The following is a 25,375-nucleotide window of genomic DNA, read 5'->3' as shown; positions in this document are numbered from 1 at the left end:
TGTATTTATTTATCCATTGGTTTATTTAAATACATTTGAACTCACAACTTATTTTATTCATTGGGTTACAATCCATTATTACTATTATTAATTTCATTGCTCAGTTTGGCCTGAATTTTGCAAGGCCTTCCCTTCACGTTGGTTCCTGTATTCTTTTGAAATGTGTCCACAATTCTCTGAGCACTTCCTTATCTGGTAAAACAAGATGTATCCTTTTTTTTTCTTTCAAGATTTTATTTAAATTCAAGGTAGTTCACATATAGTGTAGTATTAGTTTCAGGGGTAGAATTTAGTGATTCATTACTTGCATATAACACCCAGTACTCATCATATCAAGTGCCCTCCTTAATGCCCATCACCCAGTTAGTTACCCCATCCCCCCCACCCACCACCCCTCCAGCAACCCTCAGTTTGTTCCCTATATTTAAGAGTCTCTTATGGTTTGCCTCCCTCTCCGCCTTTATCTTATTTTATTTTTCCTCCCCTTCCCCTATGTTCATCTGATTTGTTTCTTAAAAAAACAAGATGTTTCAACCTCATCTTATGCTTTCCAATCCCAGTTCCAGGAAACTGTCATTTCTTTAAGAGTTCTGGTTTCTTTTAATGGCGAGTATACTTAGAAACCAAAACTCATTGTTATCAGGGTATCATTCTTTCTAGGCCCTCTCAATAATTACAGCTATGATATGTATGTAAATACCTACATGTATAACCATTTTAATGTCTATATATATATATGTCTATAGCTACATAAAACCACTAGTTCATACTGACATTAAAATTCATTCCAACCCTACAAGTTGCACTCTTTTCTTTTTTTATATTTGTACCTTCCATCTCTAGCAGTGAGATACTTCATTTTGAATAGTTTTATTGCTGTGTCTTCAAGTTCACTTATATTTTCATCTGCAATCTCTAATATGCCATTAACCACATATAGTAGAATTTTCATTTTACAAATTGTGTACTCCATTTCCAGAAGTTATTTTTTAAAAATAACATTTATGTTCATTATGTTCTTGGTTTCTCTAAATTGTGGGTAATTTATAATAGCTTACCTGCTAGTTTCATTATCTATCATTTCCTAAACTTTCTATTGAATGGATTTTATTTTTTTCTGGTTATGGGACAGATTATACTGCCTTTTAGCATTTTTTTTTTGTAATTTTGAATTGTAGCTAGTAATTTTGACCTTTATATCTTTGAATGTTGGATTTTGGGGTTTCCCTTTAAAATGTGTTGGATATATTTTGGCAAGAAGTTACCTGAAGTTACCTTGACCCCTTTGGGACAAATTTTTAACTTTATGAGGGTAGATCTCGAGTTGCATTTACCCTGAATCTATGATTGTGATTTACTTTAGAATTGTGAATGATTTTCCCCCCAGGGGACATTAGGCAAGGCCTAGATACAGTTTTGGTTATATTACTGGGGGGAGGGGGTGGGTATGCTGCTACTAAAACTTATTAGGTAGAAACCAGGGATGTTACTAAACATCCTACAATACACAGGACACAATCCCCCAGCAAAGAATTATTCAGCCCAAAGAGTAAATAGTGCTCTAGTGGAGAATCTCTGTCTTAGAACTCGCTTAGCTCTACTGCTAGCTGACGATTCATGGGTCTCTAAACTGTCTGGATATTCAGTGAAGATTTTCCACTCTAGATGCTTGGAACTCAGATGTCTCCCAAACCTTTGAGAATGGTTTGACTTATAACTTGCCATTGACTGTTCTTTGCTTAGACTCATGGAGTTTCACCATTTTGTGTCTATGCTTAACATTCAGCAACAGACTCAATGGAACCCTTCTGATGATATGTGGAGCTTTATCTTTGCCTAGATTTTTCACCTCCAGAATTTTTCCCTGTATACCAGCTGTTCTGGCCTCTTGAACTCTTTTCTGACTCTTCTTAATTTAGTGAGAGCACTGTGATCTGTTTGGGATCCTCCTCTATGAACCAAAATCTAAAAAGTAATCTTAAGTTTCCTTTAATTTTAGTCTTTTCTTCCAGGGATCACAGTTTTGCATGGTTTGTTCAGTTTCTAAAAATGGTTATTTCATCTTTTTTGTCCAGTTCCCTAATCGTTCATGGTGGGATGGCAAGTGTGGCTCTGGTTAGTTTATTATGGTGGGGCAGGTAGGTGTTCCTTCTTAGCTTTTCTGGTTATATCATTTTTACTTTTTCAGAACATATAATGCTCATATATTATTCTGACGCCTTCATTCCCACCTGTATTTTATTCTTAGATATATAATTAAATATATGAAATGCTTGCCACTTACCCTTTTGCCCATTTCCCCATTCATCTTTTGTTTGAATTAAGACTGTCCTCTCATCAACTCTAAAAGGAGATTGTGAGAACAGCATTCCTTGGATCTTGTATGTTTAAAACTATTTTTCAAAACATTACTATTTGAAGGACAGCTTGACTGAATTTAAATTTCTTAGTACATATTTCTTTTCTTAAGTGTTTTGAAAATGCAACTCCATTGTATCAATTGTTTTCAGAAGTATCGTGTTGGACTGATTCTTTTGCTGTTATAAGGTATTAACCATTTTGTTTTAAAGATTTGAAGATTTTGTATTAATCTTTAAACTCTGATAACTGAAATAGTGTGAGAGTTGATTATGCTGAACTTATTTTTCCACATATCTGTTGGACATTTTCAGTTCGTTATTTATGAAAAGTTTTTCTGGACTTAGGTTTTAAACATTAATTCTGTTTCATTGGTTTGTTTCTTTTTTTAGAGTCTCAAATTTTATTTATTTGTTAAATAAAGAGTATTTCTTCTTTGCCTGTTCATTTCAACAATTTTTGGATACACTTTATCTTATTTTCATTTTATTGATTGCTTCCCTGTCTTTCTTCAATGCCCTTAACTAAATTGCATTTTAATACATTTTACCTTGTCTACCTTTATTTTAGTCTTCATTTCCAAGATAGTTTTGTCTTTTACTTATTATTTTCTGAGTTCATTCAATTTTTTTTTTCATTTCTTCCTGATACATGATTTGGTCAATTTCTTTTTTTTTTTTTCTTTTTAAAAGTTTTTATTTTTGGGGCACCTCAGTGGCTCAGTTGGTTAAGCATCTGCCTTCAGCTTAGGTCATGATCCCGCGATCCTGGGATTGAGCCCCACGTCAGGGTCCCTGCTCAGCGGGAGCCTGGTTCTCCCTCTCCTCCTCGCCTGTGCTCTCTCTCCCTATCTGTCACTATCTGTCTCTCTCAAATAAATAAATAAAATCTTTAAAATTTTTTTAAAATTTTAATCCTAGTATAGTTAACGTACAATGTTATATTAGATTCAGGTGTACAATATAATGATTCAACACATCCATGCATCACCCAGTGCTCATCACAAGTGAACTCCTTAATCCCCATCACCTATTTCACCCATCCCGCAACACCTCCCCTCTGGTAACCATCAGTTTGTTCTCTATAGTTAAGAATCTGTTTCTTGGTTTGCCTCTCTCTCTTTTTTTCTCCTTTGCTCATTTGTTTCTTAAATTCCACATATGAGTGAAATCATATGGTATTTGTCTTTCTCTGACTTATTTCACTTAGCGTGCTTGCTTCGGCAGCACATATACTAAAAAAAAAGGTCAATTTCTTTTTAATTTTTGAATTTCTGAATCAAAGTAGTTTCTGACTCTTCAAATGATTGAGGATATTGGCATCAATTTGTAGTGTTGTTTTACAATTTTAATTGTCTTTTTTTTTTGAGAATAAGTAGCAGAGGAATTTTGATTCTCATTTTCTATTTCATTTTATAGTTGCTTTGAATATAGTTTTCATCATTCATTTCTTGATTTGGCTTAATTTGCAAGATTTGTAGGTCAAGAGTGCCCTCGTCTGTCTGTGTTGTGAAGTAGAACTTCCTTAAATGATTGCTCTGGCTTCCTCCTGCTGCTGCTGCAGAAATAGAGGGAAATTTATACCACCAGTAGCTTGTGAAGCCACTTCAACTCTTTTGTCCTGAGAGCTCTCTGGCCCTCCTCTTATCTTTCTCCTTTATCTTCTCTGACTAAGTAGGGAGGAGTTGTATGCCCTCTAATATTTTGGAACTTTTTTAATTAGCATGACCCCAAATTTCTTTTTTGCTTCTTTGCTCTTTCACTTCTAAATCTCCAAAGGTGCCTCTCCCTTCCTTTTAACTTACTTTCCCCCCCAAATCTGGAGCCTTAAAAGACAGTCACCTCAACTCATACACACTTTTGTGTCCCACTTCTATTCAGGGCTCTGTCTTGGTTTTAGGTCAATCTTAAATTTGCCACTAGTTTCCTACTTATCTTTTCCATGCGAGTCTTTGCTCTGTGAAAACATTCAGTGGGAGCATGAGAGACGTTAGGGTTTGGATATTAAATTTCGTGCTTATAGGTAACTTGAAGTTTGAGTATTGTCTATCTTCTAGTTACAGCGTCTAGACTGTGGGTTTGGATAGTGTTATTTGTTCTGTTGTTCTGTATTGTTTTTGGAGAATATGTAGGGAGATATGGATTGAAGTAGCTGCTGTTATCATCACTAACCTGTATACAGGTTGATATACATTGTTTAATCACTTAAAAATAACATTTGATTTCTGAATATATTAGTGTTTATTTGCATAACAGTGAAATTGAGCATATTTTCATATATTCACTTTCTATTCTATGTCTTTGTGATTTTTCTTTATTATTTGAGTATCCATTTTCTACTTGGGTTTCAATTGAAAATTGGGCAAAATAAATGAATTGGAAATTCCTCTTTTTTTGTAAAAATTCTTTATATATCAAGATTATTATCACTACTTCATAGATATTGCAGTGTTTTGATATTTCAATATCTTTAGTGTACTTTTAATATTTTATATTTATTATGTTATTTGAATATTTTGCCATGATAACTTTTGGCAGTTATTATTTATAAAGAAGCTGTTTTTATAAGTTTGATTTTTATTCCAGTTAGTTAACATACAGTGTTATATTAAGTTTCACGTGTACAATATAGTGAGTCAACACTTCATACAACACCCAGTGTTCATCACAAGTGCCCTCCTTAATCCATATTATCTTTTTCACCCATTACCCTTCCTCCCTCCCCTCTGATAACCATCAGTTTGTTCTCTATAATTAAGAGTTTGCTTCTGGGTTTGTCTCTCTATTTCTTTTTTTCCTTTGCTCATTTGCTCTGGTTCTTAAATTCTACGTATGAGTGAATCATATAGTATTTTTCTTTCTCTGACTGACTTATTCACTTAGCATTATACTCTTCAGTTCCATCCATGTCATAGCAAATGGCAAGATTTCATTCTTTTTTATGGCTGAGTGATATTCCATTACCATATCTTCTTTATCTATTCATCAATCAGTGGGCACTTGGGCAACTTCCATAATTTGGCTCTTATAAACAATGCTGCTATAAACAAAAGGGTGCATGTATCCCTTTGAATTAGTGTTTTTGTATTTTTTGGGTAAATACCAAGTATTGCATTGCTAGATCATAGGGTAATTCTATTTTAACTCTGAGCAACCTCCATACTGTTTTTCACAGTGGCTGAACCAGCTTGCATTCCCACCAACAGTGCACAGGGTTCCTTTTTCTCCACATCTTCCTCTTGTTTCTTGTGTTTTTGATTGTAGCCATTCTGACTGGTGTGAGGTGATATCTCATTGTAGTTTTTTTTTTTTTAAGATTTTTTGTATTCATTTGAGAGAGAGAGAAAGTGAGAGAGAGCACAAGCAGGGAGGAGAGGGAGAAGCAGATTCCCTGTGAGCAGGGAGTCCAACTCGGGCTCAATCCCAGGACCCTGAGATTGTGACCTAAGCTGAAGGTAGACGCTTAACTGACTGAGCCACCCAGGCGCCCCTATCTCATTGTAGTTTTGATTTGTATTTCCCTGATAGTAAGTGATGATGAACATCTTTTATGTGTCTGTTGGCCATCAGGATGCCTTTTTTTTTTTTAAGATCTTATTTATTTATTTGGGAGAGAAAGAGACAGCACAAGCAGGGGGAGCGGCAGGCAGAGGGAGATCGAGGCAGATGGGGCTCAATCTCAGGACCCTGGGATCATGACCTGAGCTGAAGGCAGATGTTTAACTGACTGAGCCACCCAGGCGCCCCCATCTGGATGTCTTCTTTGGAGAGATGTCTGTTCATCTCTTCTGCCCATTTTTTAATTGGATTATTTGTTTTATGAGTGATGAGTTGTATCAGTTCTTTATATATTTTGGATACTAAATCTTTATCAGATATATCATTTGCAGTATCATCTCTAATTCCATAGGTTGCTTTTGAGTTTTGTTGATTGCTTCCTTTGCTGTGCAGAAGCATTTTATTTTGATGTATCCCAACAGTTTATTTTTGCTTCTGTTTCCCTTGTCTCAGGAGACATGTCTATAAAGAAGTTGCTTCAGCCAGTTTCCAAGAAGTTACTACCTGTGTTCTCTTCAAGGAATTTTATGGTGTCAGGTTTCACATTTAGGTCTTTCATCTATTTTGAATTTATTTTTGTGTACAGTGTAAGAAAGAGGTTCAATTTCTTTCTTTTGCATGTTGCTGTCCAGTTTTCCCACACCATTCGTTGAAGAGGCTCTTTTTCCCATTGGATGTTCTTTCCCCCTTTGTCAAAGATTAATTGACCATATCGTTGTGGGTTTATTTCTGGGTTTTCTATTAGGTTGCATTGATCTCTGTGGCTACTTTTGGTCCAGTACCATACTGTTTTGATCACTATAGCTTTGTAATATAACTTGAAGTCTGGAATTGTGATCCTTCCAGCTTTGCCTTTCTTTTTCAAGGTTGCTATGTCTGTTCGTGGTCTTTTGTGTTTCCATACAAATTTTAGGATAGTTTGTTCTAGTTCTGTGAACAGTCCTATTGGTATTTTGATAGAGATTGCATAAATGTGTAGATTTCTTTGGGTAGTATGGACATTTTAACAATATTTGTTCTTCCAATTCATAAGCATAGAATATCTTTCCATTTCTTTGTGTCATCTTCGATTTCTTTCATCAGTGTTTTATAGTTTTCAGAGTACAGGTCTTTCACCTCTTTGGTTAAGTTTATTCCTAGATATTTTATTACTTTTGGTCCAGTTGTAAAGGGGATTGATTCCTTAATTTTTCTTTCTGCTGCTTCATTATTGATATATAGAAATGCAAGACTTCTGTACATTGATTTTGTATCTGTGACTTTACTGAATTCATTTATCAGTTCTAGTAGTTTTTTGGTGGAACCTTTCCATTTTTCTATATATACTATCATGTCATCTGTAAATAGTGAAAGTTTTAATTCTTCCTTACTGATTTGGATGCCTTTTGTTTCTTTTCTTTTTTAATTTAATTTAATTTTATTATGCTATGTTAGTCACCATACAATGCATCATTAGTTTTTGATGTGGTGATCCACGATCCATTGTTTTCGTATAACACCCAGTGCTCCATGCAGTATGTGCCTTCCTTAATACCCATCACTGGGCTAACCCATCCCCCCACCCCCCTCCCCTCTAAAAACCCTGTTTGTTTCTCAGAGTCCATAGTCTCTCATGGTTCATCTCTCATTCTTTTTTTTTATTTTATTATGTTATGTTAATCACCATACATCATTAGTTTTTGATGTAGTGTTCCATGATTTATTGTTTGCATATAACACCCAGTGCTCCATTCAGTACGTGCCCTCTGTAATACCCATCACCAGGCTAACCCATCCCCCACCAACCCCTACCCTCTAGAACCCTCAGTTTGTTTCTCAGGGTCCGTAGTCTCTCATGGTTTGTCTCCCCCTCCGATTTCCCCCCCTTCATTTTTCCCCTCCTGCTATCTTCTTTTTTTTTTTTTTTAACATATAATGTATTATTTGTTTCAGAGGTACAGGTCTGTGATTCAACAGTCTTGCACAATTCACAGCGCTCACCATAGCACATACCCTCCCCAGTGTCTTATCACCCAGCCACCCCATCCCTCCCACCCCCCTACCACTCCAGCAACCCTCAGTTTGTTTCCTGAGATTAAGAATTCCTCATATCAGTGAGATCATATAATACATGTCTTTCTCTGATTGACTTATTTTGCTCAGCTTAATACCCTCCAGTTCCATCCATGTTGTTCCAAATGGCAAGATTTCATTCCTTTTGGTGGCTGCATAATATTCCAGTGTGTGTGTGTGTGTGTGTGTGTGTGTGTGTGTGTGTGTGTGTGCGTGTGTGTGTGTGTGTGTGCGTGTGTGTGTGTGTATATATATATATATATATATATATATATACCACATCTTCTTTATCCATTCATCTGTCGATGGACATCTTGGCTCTTTCCATAGTTTGCCTATTGTGGACATTCCTGCTATAAACATTGGGGTGCACATACCCCTTTGGATCCCTACATTTGTATCTTTGGGGTAAATACCCAGTAGTGGATGCCTTTTGTTTCTTTTTGTTGTCTGACTGCTATGGCTAGGACTTCAGTACTATGTTAAACAACAGTGGCAAGAGTGCACATCCCTGTCTTCTTCGTTAAGGGAAAAGTTCTCATTTTTTCCCCATTGAAGATCATGTTAGCTGTGGGTTTTTCATAAGTGGCCTTTATTATGTTGAGGTATGTTCCCTCTAAACCTACTTTGTTGAGGGTTTTTATCATGACTGGATGTTATACTTTGTCAAATGCTTTTTCTGTGTCTATTTAAATGATCATATGGTTTGTATTCTTTCTCTTATTGATGTAATGTATCATGTTGATTGATTTGTGAATATTCAAGTATCCTTGCAACCCAGGAATAAATTCCACTTGATCATGGTGAATGATTTTTTTAATGTACTGTTGGATTTGCTTTGATAACATTTTGTTGAGGTTTTTTGCATCTATGTTCATCAGGGATATTGGCCTGTAGTTCACTTTTTCAGTGGTATCTTTATCTTGTTTTGGTGTCATGGTAATGCTGACCTCAGAATGAATTTGGAAGCTTTCCTCCCTTTTCTATTTTTTTTAATAGTTTGAGAAGAATAAGTATTAACTCTTCTTTAAATGTTTGGTAGAATTCGCCTGTGAAGCTATCTGGTCCTGGACTTTTGTTTGTGGGGAGTGTTTGATTACTGATTCAACTTCTTGGTTGGTTATCTATCTGTTCAAATTTTCTGTTTCTTTCTTTTTTAATTTTGGTAATTTATATTTATATAAAATTTATATTTTGGTATTTATATCTAGAAATTATCCATTTCTTCCAGGTTGTCCAATTTGTTGGCATATAGTTTTTCATAATATTCTCTTAAAATTGTTTATATTTTTGTGGTGTTGGTTGTTATATCGCCCTTCTCATTTGTGATTTTATTTCTTTGAGTCCTTTCTCACTTTTTCTTGATAAGTCTTGCTAGAGATTTATCAATTTTATTGATTTTTTCCAGGAACCAGATCCTGGTTTCATTGGTCTGTTCTAGTGTGTGCTTTTTTTTTTTTTTTTTAGTTTCTTTTTTTTTTCTTAAAAGATTTTATTTATTTGAGAGAGTGAGAGAGAGCATGAGAGGGAGCGGGTCAGAGGGAGAAGCAGACTCCCCGCTGAGCTGGAAGCCTGACACAGGACTTGATTCTGGGACTCTGGATCATGACCTAACCCAAAAGCGGTCGCTTAACCAACTGAGCCACCCAGGTACCTCTTTTGTTTCTGTATCATTTATTTTTGCCTTAATCTTTATTATTTGCTTCCTTCTGTTGGTTTTACGTTTTGTTTCTTGTTCTTTTTCTAGCTTCTTTAGGTGTCAGATTAGGTTGTTTATTTGAGATTGCTATAAACTTCCCTCTTAGAACTGCAAAGGTTTTGAACTACTGTGTTTTCATTTTCATTTGTTCCATATAGTGTTGTATTTCTTCCTTTATTTCCTGGTTGGCCCATTCATTGTTTAGTAGCATGTTATTTAAGCTCCATGTATTTGTGGCCTTTCCAGATTTTTTTCTTGTGGTTGACATCTAGTTTCATAGCATTGTGGTCACAAAAGATGTTTGGTGACTTCAGGCTTCTTGAATTTGTTGAGGCTTGTTTTGTATTCTAACATGTAATCTATTCTGGAGAATATTCCATGTGCACTTGAAAAGAATGTGTTTTCTTCTGTTTTTGGATGGAATGTATAAATATATCTGTTAAATCCATCTATTCCAGTGTGTCATTCAAAGCCATTGTTTCCTTATTGATTTTCTGTTTAGATGATCTGCTCATTGATGTAAGTGGGATATTAAAGTTCCCTACTATTATTATATTATTATGATTAGTTCTTTTATGTTTGTTATTAACTGTTTTATGTATTTGGGTGCTCCTATGTTGGTGCATAAATATTATAATTGTTATATCTTCTTGTTGGATTGTCCCCTTTATTATTATGCAGTGTCTTTCTTTGTCTGTTGTTACAGTCTTTGTTTTATTTTTATTTTTTTTTAATTTTTTAAAATTTACATCTAATGTATTATTTGTTTCAGGGGTATGGGTCTGTGATTCATCAGTCTTGCACAATTCACAGCGCTCACCATAGTACATACCCTCCCCAATGTCCATCACCCAGCCACCCCATCCCTCCCACCCCCCTCCACTCCAGCAACCCTCGGTTTGTTTCCTGAGATTAAGAGTCTCTTATGGTATGTCTCTCTCTCTGGTTTCATCTTGTTTCATTTTTTCCTCCCTTCCCCTATGATCCTCTGTCTTATTTCTCAAATTCCTCATATCAGTGAGATCATATGATATGTGTCTTTCTCTAATTGACTTATTTTGCTTAGCATAATGCCCTCTAGTTCCATCCATGTTGTTGCAAATGGCAAGATTTCAATTTTTTAATGGCTTCATAATATTCCATTGTATATATATACCACATCTTTATAGTCTTTGTTTTAAAGTCTATTTTGTCTGATATAAGTTTTGCTATTCTGGATTATTGGTTTTAAAACGTATTTCTTTATCATTCAAAAATCATTGCAAAACAATTTTCAAATGAATTAATATTTTCGTAACATTTTATCCTTTTAAAATAACTCTGTATATGTGATTTTACTTTTTCTGTTCACAATTTAATGTATTTCTATTATTCTCTTTATTTTTAAATGGGCTAACTAATGATTTATTTACATACTGCTAGTTTTCCATGGATTCTATTGGGTTAATTTTTCTGTTTTCTTAATAGCTGCTTTTGGTTCATTTGACAAATATTTATTTAAAGTGCTTATATATTTTCAGCATTGTTGAAGGAAATGGGGATTAAGAAGTTCTCATGAGACTTACAGTTTACAAGCAGAAACACACAATACCTAAATAAACAACTAATAACTAATACCATTATATATATATGTAGTTCCATGAAAAAATAAAACTGAATCAAGTGCTAAAAGTGTCTTGAGTCTATGTCATTTTAGATAGAAACCTTTCTGTTATTAACTTCTTCTGTTTCCCTGTTTCTATATATTTAAAAAAAATAATTAGCTTCTGTGTTTTTATACCTTTTAATAATTAACCTATTTAAAACTACTGGTTCAAGAAGAAGATACCCTCAAGTTCAATTTCATTGTGTCTGGGATATTATTCTTGAAGATGCTAAGGAGAGGGAAGTATATAATATGCTACCTGGATTCATTCCTCAGCTTTTCTCCATATCTATTAAGAGAATATGTAGGAGATAATTTATGATGATCTTTGGGGTGACTGATGATCTTCAAGGGCTGGAGTGAGCATGGAAGTGTTCATTATAATGTGTGTTTCACTTTGAGTTGATCCTAAATCTTGCCCTGCCTCTTAAGTAAACTATGGTGCTCCTGTACTTTCAAAAGAGGATCAATATGAGGATTCAGGAATTTAACCCAATCTAAAACCTTTTGAAGAACTTGGACTTCAAGGTTTTTCCAGCATAACTGTCTGTTAGTGACGATGAGAAGGAAACATGAATTCAAGGATGTTCAGTTTATTGTGAGAGGAAGAATAGCATAATCATTAAGTGACTGGTTCTGGAGTCAAGTTGCTTTGATCCCAGCTCTTGCATGTACCTGATTTGTAAACAACATAAGTCACTTAATCTCTCTTTACTAAGGTTGTTTGTTTGGAAAGTAGAGGAAGAAATATGATTGATGAAACAGAATAAATTACTATGAATACCAATTCATAACGTTATTGTTTGTATTAAATTACTACATGTAAGGAACTTAGGAGAGTGTCTAGAACACAGTAATAATTCAATAAATGTTCTGGATTATTATTAGTTATTACTTACTTTTAGTATTACTACTACAGCCAGGAATCCTGTTTCATGAGAATTTTTGTTCATTCTTTATGATGCTGTTACCATAACACTTTGTAAGTAAGTCATTCTCTCTTGGAAGCGCTTGCTAGCCCTCATTTCTCTGGCATTCAGAGTATTACCTTTCTTCCCTGTTTAGTTAATTTTTCCTACCAAATAGTTCTCTTTCTCATTACAATGCAATTACTTATGGAGAGGCCATCTTTCTGTGGTGATGCCAAAGCCACTCTATACTGATATGCTTCGGTGTTATTTTGAGAGCATGTTGGAGCTGGTCAGGTAATCAGGTCTACTTCAGTCCTGAAAGGAATCATCATTCCCTTCCGTCTTCCTTGTGCAGGCTCTGATCTTTGAAAACAAAGTAATGGTTTTGGAAAGAAACAAGTTGCAAAGCCAGACTGAAGAAGACTCCTAATTTATTATAGACTCATTAAGCAACTCGTGCCCAGGCCCATACTGTTAAGGGAGCTTAGAAATGAACAAGATGTGGTTTCCAGTAAAACATTAAATATTAGAATGTGGCCTGCATGTCCCTGGGAAGCGATTTACCTGTACCAATATAAGTACTAACAAAGAAAGTAAACAGTTTCTTTGTGTGAAAGGATTTCAGTCTAAAATGAAACAGTCATGTGCCCTCAGGAATAAAAAACTTAAGAACTGCGAGACTGGTTCCCTGTGAATGCCTGACTTACAGAAAACTAGAATTTTCTTCCAACAGTGAACATTTGCCAAGAATCTCTCCCCATCCTCAAGCAAGTGAAATTCCTACTTGGACTCCAGCTGAATCTTCCCGACTCCTTGTGTTCCTTATCCATAAATACAGCCTAACCCAAACCTTCAAAGGGCTCACCTGTGGTTTGCACAGTTTGTTTCCTAAATTGCAGTTTATCTTCTATTCCTAATTAAACTTTCTGGTAATTCAGGCTTGCCTCAGTTTACCTCTTTATTTAGGTTGATGCTATGTTATTTGGCCCCCTTTGGAACCTACAGATTTTACAAGGTTAGAGATCACTTGGAGGCTCATTAGCCTTATTCTGTTGTGAAAGAGATGGATAGAAAGGTTTTGGCCTTAATTCTCCAAGCAGCTGATACTGTGGAATAATGAGAAGAGTGATGATATTAAAGTCACATAGGGTAGAGTTTCATAGGAGTCATTGCGCCACCACCTAGTTGGGGATTCTAGGCCAGGTTGTTTCATTTCTTTGGACTTCAGTTTCTTTATTGGCATAAAATAGCCAATCATTAAATAATAAATGATGAATAAAAAGTATGATATAATTTGTAATCTCTATAAAACATCAATTTAATATGACTTACCATTACATGGGTTCACATGCCACATAGTTTTGATTGTGTGTCTGAAGAAAGTTGTGCTATGTAAGACTTTTTCTTAATCTAGATATGGTGACTTACAACTCCTTAAATTGTATGAACTTGGACATTTAATTTATGAGCTTTAGCTTCCTATCCATAAAATGGGACTAATACCTACTTCTTAGACTTATTGATAGAATCCAATGAAATAATAGCTATTAAGTACTAAGTACAGTGCCTGGCAAAACACAATGAAAATCCTGCACAGTATTATTAGTTTTGTCTGCTCTTCACTTTTTCTTTAATTTTCTCTCTACCTCTTATCTTCCCTAATCAGCCCAGAGACTATACCTTAATTATACACTAGGCTCTGGTTGTTTAACTTGGGAGATTTTCTTATCAAGACTGATTTTGGGGTTCTCTTAAAAGGATATGAATGGATCAGGCCCAGAGGCTGCTTAGTTTGGTTTTGTTTTTTTTATAAGATTCACCTGTAAGTTTTGAGTTTACTGGTGCCAAGATCTTTTTTCTGATTTTTTTTCTCTCTCCTTTCCACCTCTTTCCCATCCTATCATTTGACAAATTAAAGTGTTCATCTTCACTATGGCAGTTGTTTTTCTGTAGCATACCACCCTGCTGGGATTTTTGGCAGCTGACGATCCACAGCTGTGTCCGTCTTTGGTGATTTCTTTCAGCTGGAGAGAGCTGCTTTGCCCATGGTTTTTACTCCTTCCAAGGGGCAGATTTTATTCAATGACTGTTCTATGTAGGGATACAAATGCCCTAGACCTTAGCCTCAATTTGGGATTTCCGTAAAGGACCATCAGCTTTAGAGATCACTGTGGGATTGGCTGAGGCTTCAGATGATCCTGGGTTGCAAATGACTTCCTTTTTGCACAGTCCTCTTCTCTCACCCTCTTATTGATGTTGTTTCTGAGGACATGCCCCAGTCAATCTCCAGTGGCAAATCTCTGTCTCAGAGTCTGTTACCTGGGAAACCAGCTTATGACGGTCTTACACAGCTTGTACCCCAACAGATTTACTTAGTATGACTCATCTTGCTCATCAATTACGCAGAAACTACAAGAGTAGAAGAGTGTACATAAATTCCAATTGTTAGGCTCAGGTGTACTAGTTTTTGCGCATTTCCTCCTTTGTATTAGGCTGAATAGGGAAATTATGGAACACCCAGAAAGACCATTTTGGAAGATGAAACATGGGATGCTTGGGTGGCCCAGTCAGTTGGATGTCCGACTCTTGGTTTCACCTCAGGTTGTGATCTCAGGGTGTTGTGATTGAGCCCCACATCAGCCTCCACACTCAGCCTGGAGTCTGCTTGGGTTTCTCTCTCCCTCTGCCCCTACTCCCTTCAAACAAACAAACAAATAAATCAATCAATAAATCTTAAAAAAAAAAAGATGAATACACTGTCCACACCAGTTGACACGCAGGTGCCCTTCCTTCAGGATTGCTTCTGCTTTCAGCACATCTGAAATCTCCATCCTTAACTTTTCACTCAAAATGAAGATCTTACCTTAGCCATTGTCCAGAAAAGCTGTTGCTGCATGACCAGTTGACCATCTACTGGTCTGCCTACAAAGGAAACCAACATGATGAAAACACAAGTGTAATGGGCTCACTTGAGTCCAAGCTCTCCTTGACAATAAAAATAACACCAACAAAAGAGAAACTAATAGCAGTTTCTAAGAATAGATTTATTTATTTATTTTAGAGAGAAAGAGAGTGCAAGCAGGGGGAGGGGCAGAGAGAGAGAATCCTCAAACAGACTCCCGCTGAGCAGGGAGCCCAATGCAGGGTAGATCCCAGGACCCTGAGATCATGACCTGAGCCAAAATCAAGAGTCAGACACTTAACCGACTGAGCCACTCAAGTGCCCCTGAGACTAATCGCACTTTTAATTTTATTTTTAAATTTATTCAAATACATCATGCATAAAAGAAATTATGCCTAACATACATGCAGACTGTATAGTAGGATAAACATATATTTAAAAATTGAGGTGAAATTAAGTAGTAGTGTAAAGTTTGAAAACATACATTTATAACAAATTCTTTCACATTTTCAGAATATTTGTCACAATCTCTTCTTGAGCATCCTACATGTAAATTAAGAGATGGAGACAAGATCAAACATAAGGTTTGCAGGCCCATAAAGTTGTTTTCACTAAAGTCAAAGGGAGTTTTGTTCTTGTAGGATTTTAGAACTTTAAATTGATAATAAAAAAGATGAAATTAAAAAAAAAAACTGAACCCACAAGAGCTGACTTTCTGTTTATTGCATACTAACCATTCTTCCTAAATAGGGGAGTAGAGATAGCCAATCATGGAGTGCTAAGAGATATCCTGTTTTAGATCTAGCTGAAAAATCTTCCTTTGTTGTCATTTGGTTTCTATACTTTAATCTTATCAACTTCAATGACGTTTCCTTTGACTCCATATTAGAAATTGACTTTCATGGCCAATCCTCATATTTCATCATTAACCAGAACTATTCTACTTCCAAGCCTTCAGCTTCTCAAAATATTACTGCTGACATACTCCATATGGACAGATGCCAACATACAGCTCTGTGAGGTAGCCAAAGGGTAACTTTTAAGTCCAGACATTTGAGCCACTATAGCTCTAGCTATTACTCTGTCTCTTATATACACATATTTTCAAGCTCTGAAGGTAGGCCCAATTTTTCTCAAATTCCTCTGCATTTGAATTCTCAAATTCCATCTGAATGCCTACTAATACCATTACACAAGATATTTAATAAGAAAAATGAAGACATATATTAAATGGGAGAAGTGAAACAAAAAACAAAACAGTTGTAGAAAGAATATATCATGAAAAAGTAGTTTTAGACAGTTTGATTTGGGTTGAATTAGTGTTGCAGTTTCATTTAGTAATATTACCTATTTTAATAGAGCTGTAGCATGTAAAATAAATTGGTATAACCCCTTTTGAAAGTAATTTGGGGATATATTTCAAGAACTATAAAACTTTGCTATTGAGAGCCATAAAATTGTTCATTGCCTTTGATGAAATAAAGGCACTCCTGGGAATTTACTCTAAGATATAATCAAAAAGAAGTGAAAATCAAACACAGGAAGGTATTTATTTCAGCATTAGTAATAATAGACACTGATTAGAAACACTCCTGAATAGAGGAATGATTAGGATATATATTTTTAATTCATATAAGTAAATATATAGCTACTAAAATGATAATTAGATACAGAATGACAACTGTGTGACAGGGTGGACAGTTGTGGGCCCAGATCTATAATTGGACACAGAGAATGGAGAGGCCTCACTATCATCTGTCACCCCTGCATGATGACAGGTAAAGATCTTTAATACTGACTATTGCTGATATGATGTCCCAGGGCTCAACCGTTTGTCTTATTATCTATACTCACTACCTTGGTGATCTTATCCAGTCTCTTGATTTTAAATAGCATTCATATGCTGATGACTCCCAAACTGATATCCCTATCCCAGACTTCTGCTCTAAACATGAGACTTGTACATTCATTCTTCAGCATTGTTGTCATATATAATAGATATTTTGCACCTAGTGTCTACAATGAATGCCTGGTGTTCTGCCACAGATCTACTCCAACTATACCTTTCTTCTTTCGGTGAGTTCCGCCTCTATCCTTTTCTACTTTTTGGTCTGAAAACCTTGAAGTCATCTTTGGTGCTTCTTTTCCTCTTCACCCATATCCTTTGGGAAATCCTGTTGGCTCTACTTTGTCAGTGTATCCAGAATTTGACTGTTGCTCAGCTTCTCTGTAACTATCACTCTGGCCTGGGGCTAAAATTACTACAATAGGTTTCCAAAGTCTTCCTGACTCTAAAATTACCCCTGTAGACTGATCTTAACACAACATGCAGATGACATTTTAAGAAAACTTTTAATAATACTGTGGTATTCAAATGCAATTCACATCTTAAAGGAGAGAGCTATAGATGCCAAATTAAGGTCTCCAAACTTGGCTTTTCTGACTCTAGCTTCTAGGATCATTCTGCTGTGATTGTCCTTTACTGATAAGAGATCTTGCTAAAGTGATAAAGTTAAAAAAAAACACCTAAGCATATTTAAATCACCTTTAAAATATCTCATCCCTCCAGTATATTTAGAATATATTTTTTTCAGGGTTGCGCCTGGCTTGTTCAGTCGGTAGAATATGTGACTCTTGATCTTGGGGTTGTAAGTTTGAGCCCATGTTGGGTGTAGAGATTACTTAAAAATAAAATCTTAAAAAAAAAAGAATATACTTTTCAAATTAAATTGATGAATTTGTTTTTTAACATTTTTCTCTATACAAAGAAAGCTGCAGCAGACAAAACAGAATGAAACCTTGCATTTAAACAGCTTTTTTTTTTTTTTTAACAGTCCCAAGGGTTTTGCACTCAAAGTTTTCACATCATTAAATGGATTCTTCCCTGGTACTTTATAATGAAGCTCTGGCAGACAAACATATTTTCCCTAAATTCTGATTAATTCTGATGTGCAATATTCTATGTCCTTGGTACTTAACACATCTCTCCCCTCCCTGCTCCCATTCTAAAAGCATTAAGTAATAGGGTTCAGTCTCTTCCATTTAATGCTCTGAATCAGAATTTTCACCATTCTCCTACAATGATATTGACTGGGCCTTATAAAACATACAGATTAACAGATCTCTTCCCTGGAAATGCTTTTTTTTTTTTCCTTTCCAGATTTTATTTAAATTCAAGTTAGTTAACATATAGTGTAGTATTAGTTTCAGGGGTAGAATTTAGTGATTTATCACCTGCAAGTAACACTAACTGCTCATTACAAGTGCCTGCCTTAATGCCTATCACCCATTTAGCCCATCCCTCCACCCACCTCCCCTCCAGCCACCCTCAGTTTGTTCCCTATAGTCAAGAGTCTCTTATGGAGGTCTCTCCCCTGGAAATTCTGACTTGAATGATCTAGGTTGAGCATGAACATGATATTTTAGGCAAGCATTCCAGATGATCTTAATTTTTAGAATTGTTCAGTAAAGTTTCAGGATAACTTAAATAAAGTAGCACAAGTTTTAGTATGTTCTTTGGTTATGGGAAATTACTGAAATGAAAAATAAAAGACCACATTAGAAATCATGTAAAACCTTATTAACCTGAAAAAAGAAAAAAACCCTTTAATCAGAAGGACGTTTAGAAATCTAGTGGCACGGGTAAGTTCCCATTTACTGGGTGATTGCAAAGGCAAGTGTTTCCTCTGAGCTCACATGAATATATTTAAAAGTAGTACATGGGTCGGGATCACAGTGAGACACTCCTTAAGAACTTGGAATCAAGTTTGCTCTCTCAAAGTTAAAATAGTAAGTTTTCCACAAAGAGCTGAAGTTACTCATCTGTTGAAATCAAGCACCTGTGTGAGTGAAACATCCAAGGACACTGAATATGAATATTGCAGAGTGTGAATTGCATGTTACCTCAGAGAAGTAGGACTGGAATATGATGCAATTTTGTAAGCTTCATTGTAATGAACTATTTGCCCTCTTGATGAAGAATGTTGTAGCAGTGGAGAATATATTCTATATTCTATCATGGGATATAGAATAATGAAGAAGTAATCAAAATACAATTCAAAATTACATATATAGTTCCAGTTTTGGAAGACAGCAAACAAAACATACTGGAACCATGCAGAAGTTTACTCAATCCTGGATCTAGTTGTTTAGACAAGATGACTCTTGCAAAAGGCCCTGAAATCTGAGGACCCTCTGTAGGCCTATGGTGATCCAACTAAGTGGGATAAGTCCATTTTATTGGGATTTGCCTATAGACAGCTGGTTGGCTTACTTCACAGGCAATAATTAGCTAATCCACATTCCTCAGAAACAGTGATAGACAAAAGTTATTGAAGAAGATATCATATGCCTACTGGAACTAATGAGGCATAAGACTTTAATTTCAATACCTTATTTATAGATTTTCTTTTCACCCATATAAACAAATAAGATGAATATGAATAGGCTCAATGTTTGTGATTACTTGAAGTTGGTGTTTGTTGTAAATAATTATAGAGTTTGGGTAGGTAATAGGGTTAAGATTCTTTCCTCCTCTTCAACCAAATAACAGCATCACACTGTAGTCATTGTTGTCTGGTAGTGAAATGTATAAATAAGGATGAAAATCAGAATAACTGTGCTGTTTTTATCTATGATACAAATTCCCAGTTCCTACCTTTGGAGAGGGTTTCATTATTCCCCAGCCCCAGTGAAGGTGGAAAAGACAAAGAAAAACTCATCAATATACAATATTAATAAAAATTATAGTTTATGTAATTTTGCTCACATATAATAAATATATGCATGAATGTTTTCCCATAATATGTGTGTACATTCATAAATAATTTCTTTTGCAATGTAATCTCTACAGGGTAGGAATCTTTTCTTTTTCAGCCTTAATGGGTCAATTTAGCATGCTCTAAATAGTAACATGGAATGTGTATGTGTTGATTAATTCCCTGAGACATTCAAAGTTTAATATGAGAATATTCTGACCTTATTACCATAGATATTTCAAGATGTCCCAAAAGCTATTTCTTTACTCCACTTCATATGCAGGATTACAATTGTACAAACCCTTGTTGTGATCTTTGCACATACATAGACATTTATTCATCCCCCACATACACATCCATCCCAAATAAACAAAATCAATCATGCTATAGTTCATCAAATCTAAAACCATATTTTTCACATTTTAACATTTAGAAACTAGGAAAAGTTCTAAAATTGATAGTGTCTTGGTTTTATGAATTAAGACATACCTCAAATTGTATCAACACTTATGAAAAAAACCTATTTCTTCATAAATTCAGATATAATTGCAAATCATATAAGGAGAAATTATTTCCAAATTTACTAGGCTTAAAATTTTACACTCTTGGGGTATTAGTTATTGGCATGGTGATGCTAGAGTTGACTCTTAGATGTATAGCAAGTCAAACAGGAAACAAGAAATTGTATAATTTTAATGTTATGTTAATATTCAATGAATGTTAACTACTTTTCTGGAAACAATTCATTCTGCCTAAGTGATTCATTAATTTCAGGAGCTTTATTTACAAGATAAATCAAGATATTGAACTTAATGTTGAACTATCAAAACTGAGTATTTTCCAGAGTTTGGTTTATACCAGCTATTTTGCAGCTTTCTGGATAATCTTGGAGATTATTCAGGTGAGTCTGCTTGCTCCAATATTATTGAGGGCAGAAATTAACACAGTACCAAAAGGATTTCTAATCAGCAGTTTTTTCACAGCTGCTTTTACCTCTTTGTTTCGTAGACTATAGATGATAGGATTCAACATGGGGGTTAATCCACCATATACCAAAGCTGTAAATTTATCTATTTCCTGTGAATCTATAGCTGAGGGCTTCAGGTACATGGAGAGAGCTGTCCCATAGAACAAAATCACCACAGTCAGGTGGGCTGCGCATGTTGAAAAGGCTTTGCTTTGACCATCCACTGAGCTGATTCTCAGGATGTTGGAGAGAATGAACACATAAGATATGCAAATTAGAAGCATTGTCATGGGAAGGAGAAGTATGGTGATCACAAGCATGATTAATTCCACCATGGAGGTGTCCACACAAACCAGTTTCAAGACAGCCAGAATTTCACAAGCGAAATGATTGATTGTGTTATGGCCACACACAGAGAGCTGCAGCACAGATACTGTTTCCACCAGGGCGGTGAGGCAGCCTGCCACCCAGGAGCCAGCTGCAATCTGCACACAGACGCTCTTGTTCATGATGATGGGGTACCTCAGGGGGTTGCAGATGGCCACATACCGGTCATAAGCCATCATGGACAGGAGTACACACTCAGTGGAACCCATGGCAAGAGAAAAGTACATCTGAGCAGCACACCCTAAGAATGAAATGGTGTTTTTCCCTGAAACAAAGTTTGCCAGCATTGGAATAAAAGCAGAAGAGGTGTACCAGATGTCTAAAAAGGAGAGGTTGCTGAGGAAGAAGTACATGGGTTTGTGTAGGTGGGAATCCAGGACAGTGATGGAGATCAGAATTATACTACCCAGCAGGGTAATCAGGTACATCAGCAAGCACAACACAAACACAATGACCTCAACTTTGGGGTAGTGGGAAAATCCCAGGAAGAAAAAAATTATTACAGATGTCACATTTGCCTGGACCATTTTATTATGTCATATTCATTTGTGTATATGCATAGAAGGATTAACATCACATATTATATATAAAACATAAGATTGTCTCCCTTCATATTTTCTGGCATTTTTTTTCTTCATATGAACTTGTAGTCTATGCTATAGACTTGTAGTCTATGTAGTTAAGTGCTTCTCTAGCTCAGTGATAGTATTAGTAATATATGTTTGAAGGAATTTGTCATTAATTAGGAAAATTTCAAGCAGGAAGTCAACAGATAAATCTTCAAGCTGTTATTTTTGATACAATATTTTTTTTGGCAGTGTTGGGAAGGGGGAGGTTTATTTCATAAACGTCATGAGAGATTGAGGAAAGAAATAATCTTATGCATGCTTTCTTTTTCTGAAGCCACATTTGTAACTGATCTATGGATAAGTTATCCATTTACCTGAACCATTGGAATGATTTTCTTCCTCTAGTTTGGTAACAGTCTTCTTACCTAGGAAATGTTCTGCTTTCCAAGCTCATCATTTCTTCTGTCACCCCTAGAGTTTTGTCCAAAATTATTTGGGACATTCAATGAGAAAAAATTATAAATTTCTGCAGTCATACATTAATTAACTGAAAGCCTTGAACTTTCAACACAGGTCTGCAGTTTCCATCTCAAACCCAGGAAGATGATGACAGATATTCTCATGGTGGCAGACCTATATAGAAATTTCTTTCATATAGCCAGAGTTGCCCTGACATCTGTGCTCCAGAATCATCCTCCAAAGGACCAGCTATTGGCACTGTAAGGCAATTTAAGTTTTTTGTTGCTTGTGAGAAGTTCCCAATTCATACAGCAAATTAAAGTTAGAAATCTATTTGTACAATATTAAAATTCTGAAACTCCAGGGATAATGTCCCATAGATCCAATTATAGTCAGTAGCTTGTCTGTTCTAATTGCAGTGTTGTTCAAACAAGAAATAAACATGTTCCTGTCAACACTGTCTTTGGGAAGGTGAACTTTGCTCTGCTTCTGATTGTGTTATAAAATAAGTCAAGCTGGCTAATTTAAATAAAGTTAAAGAGAATAAATATTGTTGGCAGTTTCTCCTTTAGATTGAAGGACATTCATAATATGTACAATATGAAGTTATACTTCATGTGGAGGACATTCATAATATGTACAATATGAAGTTATACTTGATGTGGAGCCCACCAAAGATGGAAGAAGGAAAGCTTAAATAACTCTTCCATTGCTCATCATAGCTCAAAAATAAGATGAGAGTAAATGTTCTTCATAGAACATGAAGGGCCAATTTGTTTAAAGAACACTTCTTTCAAGGTAGAACCATTTTGAGAAGATAGCTTCACTATATAAAGGCATCTTGATCCTTCAGAAATCCAGTGAATGCTCTATTTATTTGAGTGATTTTTATGATCTCTGTTCACAGTTTTCTGTTTTCTGAGTGAAAGACTGATGGTGAATAGTGCATGGTAGTGTGGAGAAAACATGCTGCCAGTTTCATCACTGTGCAATTGTGATAGGATGCCTTATTTTTTTTTTAAATATTTTATTTATTTATTCATGAGAGACGGAGAGAGAGAGGGAGAGAGAAAGAGAGAGAAGCAGAGGGAGAAGCAGGCTCCCAAGGAGCAGGGAGCCTGATGCGGGACTCGATCCCAGGACCCTGGGATCATGACCTGAGCCGAAGGCAGACGCTTAACCATCTGAGCCACCCAGGCGCCCAGGATGCCTTATTTTTTAGTAACAGATTATAACCATGACTATTACTAAATTGCTTATATCACATCGAATATGTTCTCATTCTCAGAGAAGGTTATAAATTTGAACTATTGCCAAGATTAAACAACAACAACAACAACAACCAGAAATCCCCTCCTCATTGTTTGATTGATTACAAAGAGAATGTAGCCTTGAGGTCTTCTACTTACTCTGCTCCCATAGGGATATAACCTTCAAGGCTCTGGTATGATTCACTTCTTTAACTATAGGACAGTTTGGTGCACAGGAAAGGCTAAGTAATTAGTGCTACAAATACTTTCCACTTCACCATTTCCTTTTTGTCATCTAGGGAAAGTTGGTGATCCTTATTGAGATTCAGCTTATTTGTAAAAGAGCAATGATAATATTTCTTTATCAGAGTTGTTATGAGGAGTAGAGATATTTTATGTAAAGCAATTTACATAATACCTAATATATAGTAGGTACTTGAAGATTTTAGATTTTTCTCTCTTCTACAGTTTTCTGTTTGTTTCTTGAATCCTCTTCCTTTCTTGTATTTACTTCTCCCTTCTCACTGTTTCCTTCCTTGTTTGACTACAGCAATGTTCTTGCCTTTCTCCTCTCATTTAGACAAGATTCACTGCAGCCATAATACAAATGGTTGAAGCAAAAGGAAGAAGAGGCTGACATCTGGCCCCAGAGTCCCATTTCCCTCTGAATTCCTTTATCCAATACAATTCCCAGCTTACTTGTTCAATTTCTGTAGACCAAGGCTTATGAGACTGGAAGTAAATAATTTAGGCTGGCCTCATTATTCCTAGAAGAGAACCGTACTTTGGGGCTTCCCCACAAAGATCTAGAGGGAAGCAGTAACAAAGACTGAGGAAGGTTGCTGATCTGACTCCCCCACAATGTATAAAGTACAAACCACACTTCTGCTTTGGAGATACCTCAAAGCACATTGAAAAGGAGAGAAATTCTGAACCTCGATGGAAAAATTCAGACCCTATTTGTGATAAAATAAAATGCTCTCAGCAAGCTAGCAATAAAAGGATACTTCCACAGGGACATCAGCAAGATGGTGAAATGGTACTTTTCAGAGCTTGTACTCTCACAGAAACATAAGTTTGAACAACTATCCACAAATGAAAATACCTTTATAAGAGCTAAGGATTTCAGATGAGAGATTATGGCTTGGTAAATACTTCCAGATCTCCACTGAACCCGAGCCCAGAAATAAGAAAAGACACATTGAAGAGGATAAGAACAACATGTTCCCATTACCCACGTCATCCTTTCCTCAAGCCTGAGCAGTGCAATGCATATAGACACGCTAGGGGCAGGAAGAGTGAAGTAGTATCCAACTTTACTGTGAACCCCAAAACAGGGCACCCAAGCTCACTCCCCCCAGAACAACACTCCTGGCCACCACAGTGCTAGGTCAGGCCCTGAGGCCCCAGGCTGAATGCCTGCCCTTGTGGACGTAGCTTCCATGTCTACCCCAGTGTGAAGCAGGCAGCCGCAACCCCAACATATAGGTCAGCCCCTGATGATTATCACAATAGATGCAGAAAAAAAATATATGATAAAATGCAGCACCGTTTTATGATAAAAATTCTCAACAAACTATAAGGAATGTACTTCAGTATAATAAAGGCCACATGTGACAAGTCTACAGCTAACCTCATAAATGAAAACCTGAAAACTTTTCCTCTATGATCAGGAACAAGACAAGGGTGCCCACTCCTGCCATTTGTATTCAGTATAGTCCTGGAGGTCACAGCAAGAGCAATTAGACAAGAAAAAGAAATGAAAAGCTGGAAAGGAAGAATGAATATTGTCTGTGTTTGCAGATGGCATTTTCTTATATATAGAAAACCCGTAAGACTCCACCAAAAAACTGTTAGAACTA

At 35.9% G+C, this 25,375-nt stretch overlaps 1 protein-coding gene across 1 annotated transcript; it reads right to left on the bottom strand.

Annotated features, from left to right (window-relative positions):
- Positions 1 to 20,778: 20,778 nt before the first annotated feature.
- Positions 20,779 to 21,762, bottom strand: LOC114213470 (olfactory receptor 13F1). Its single transcript, XM_028108681.1, has one exon. The coding sequence runs from the start codon at positions 21,760 to 21,762 to the stop codon at positions 20,779 to 20,781; it is 984 nt and encodes a 327-aa protein (XP_027964482.1).
- Positions 21,763 to 25,375: the final 3,613 nt, after the last annotated feature.

Source organism: Eumetopias jubatus, unplaced genomic scaffold (assembly GCF_037043125.1).
Source record: "Eumetopias jubatus isolate StellerSeaLion01/CBP00866 unplaced genomic scaffold, mEumJub1_p1.0 scaffold_15, whole genome shotgun sequence".
NCBI lineage: Eukaryota > Metazoa > Chordata > Mammalia > Carnivora > Otariidae > Eumetopias > Eumetopias jubatus.
The sequence above is the reverse complement of the archived record's forward strand: the minus strand, read 5'-3'. Positions and strand labels throughout refer to the sequence as shown.

Coding starts and splice junctions, on each gene's coding strand:
- LOC114213470 (XM_028108681.1), bottom strand. CDS start 21,762: ATGGTCCAGGCAAATGTGACATCTGTAATAATTTTTTTCTTCCTGGGA.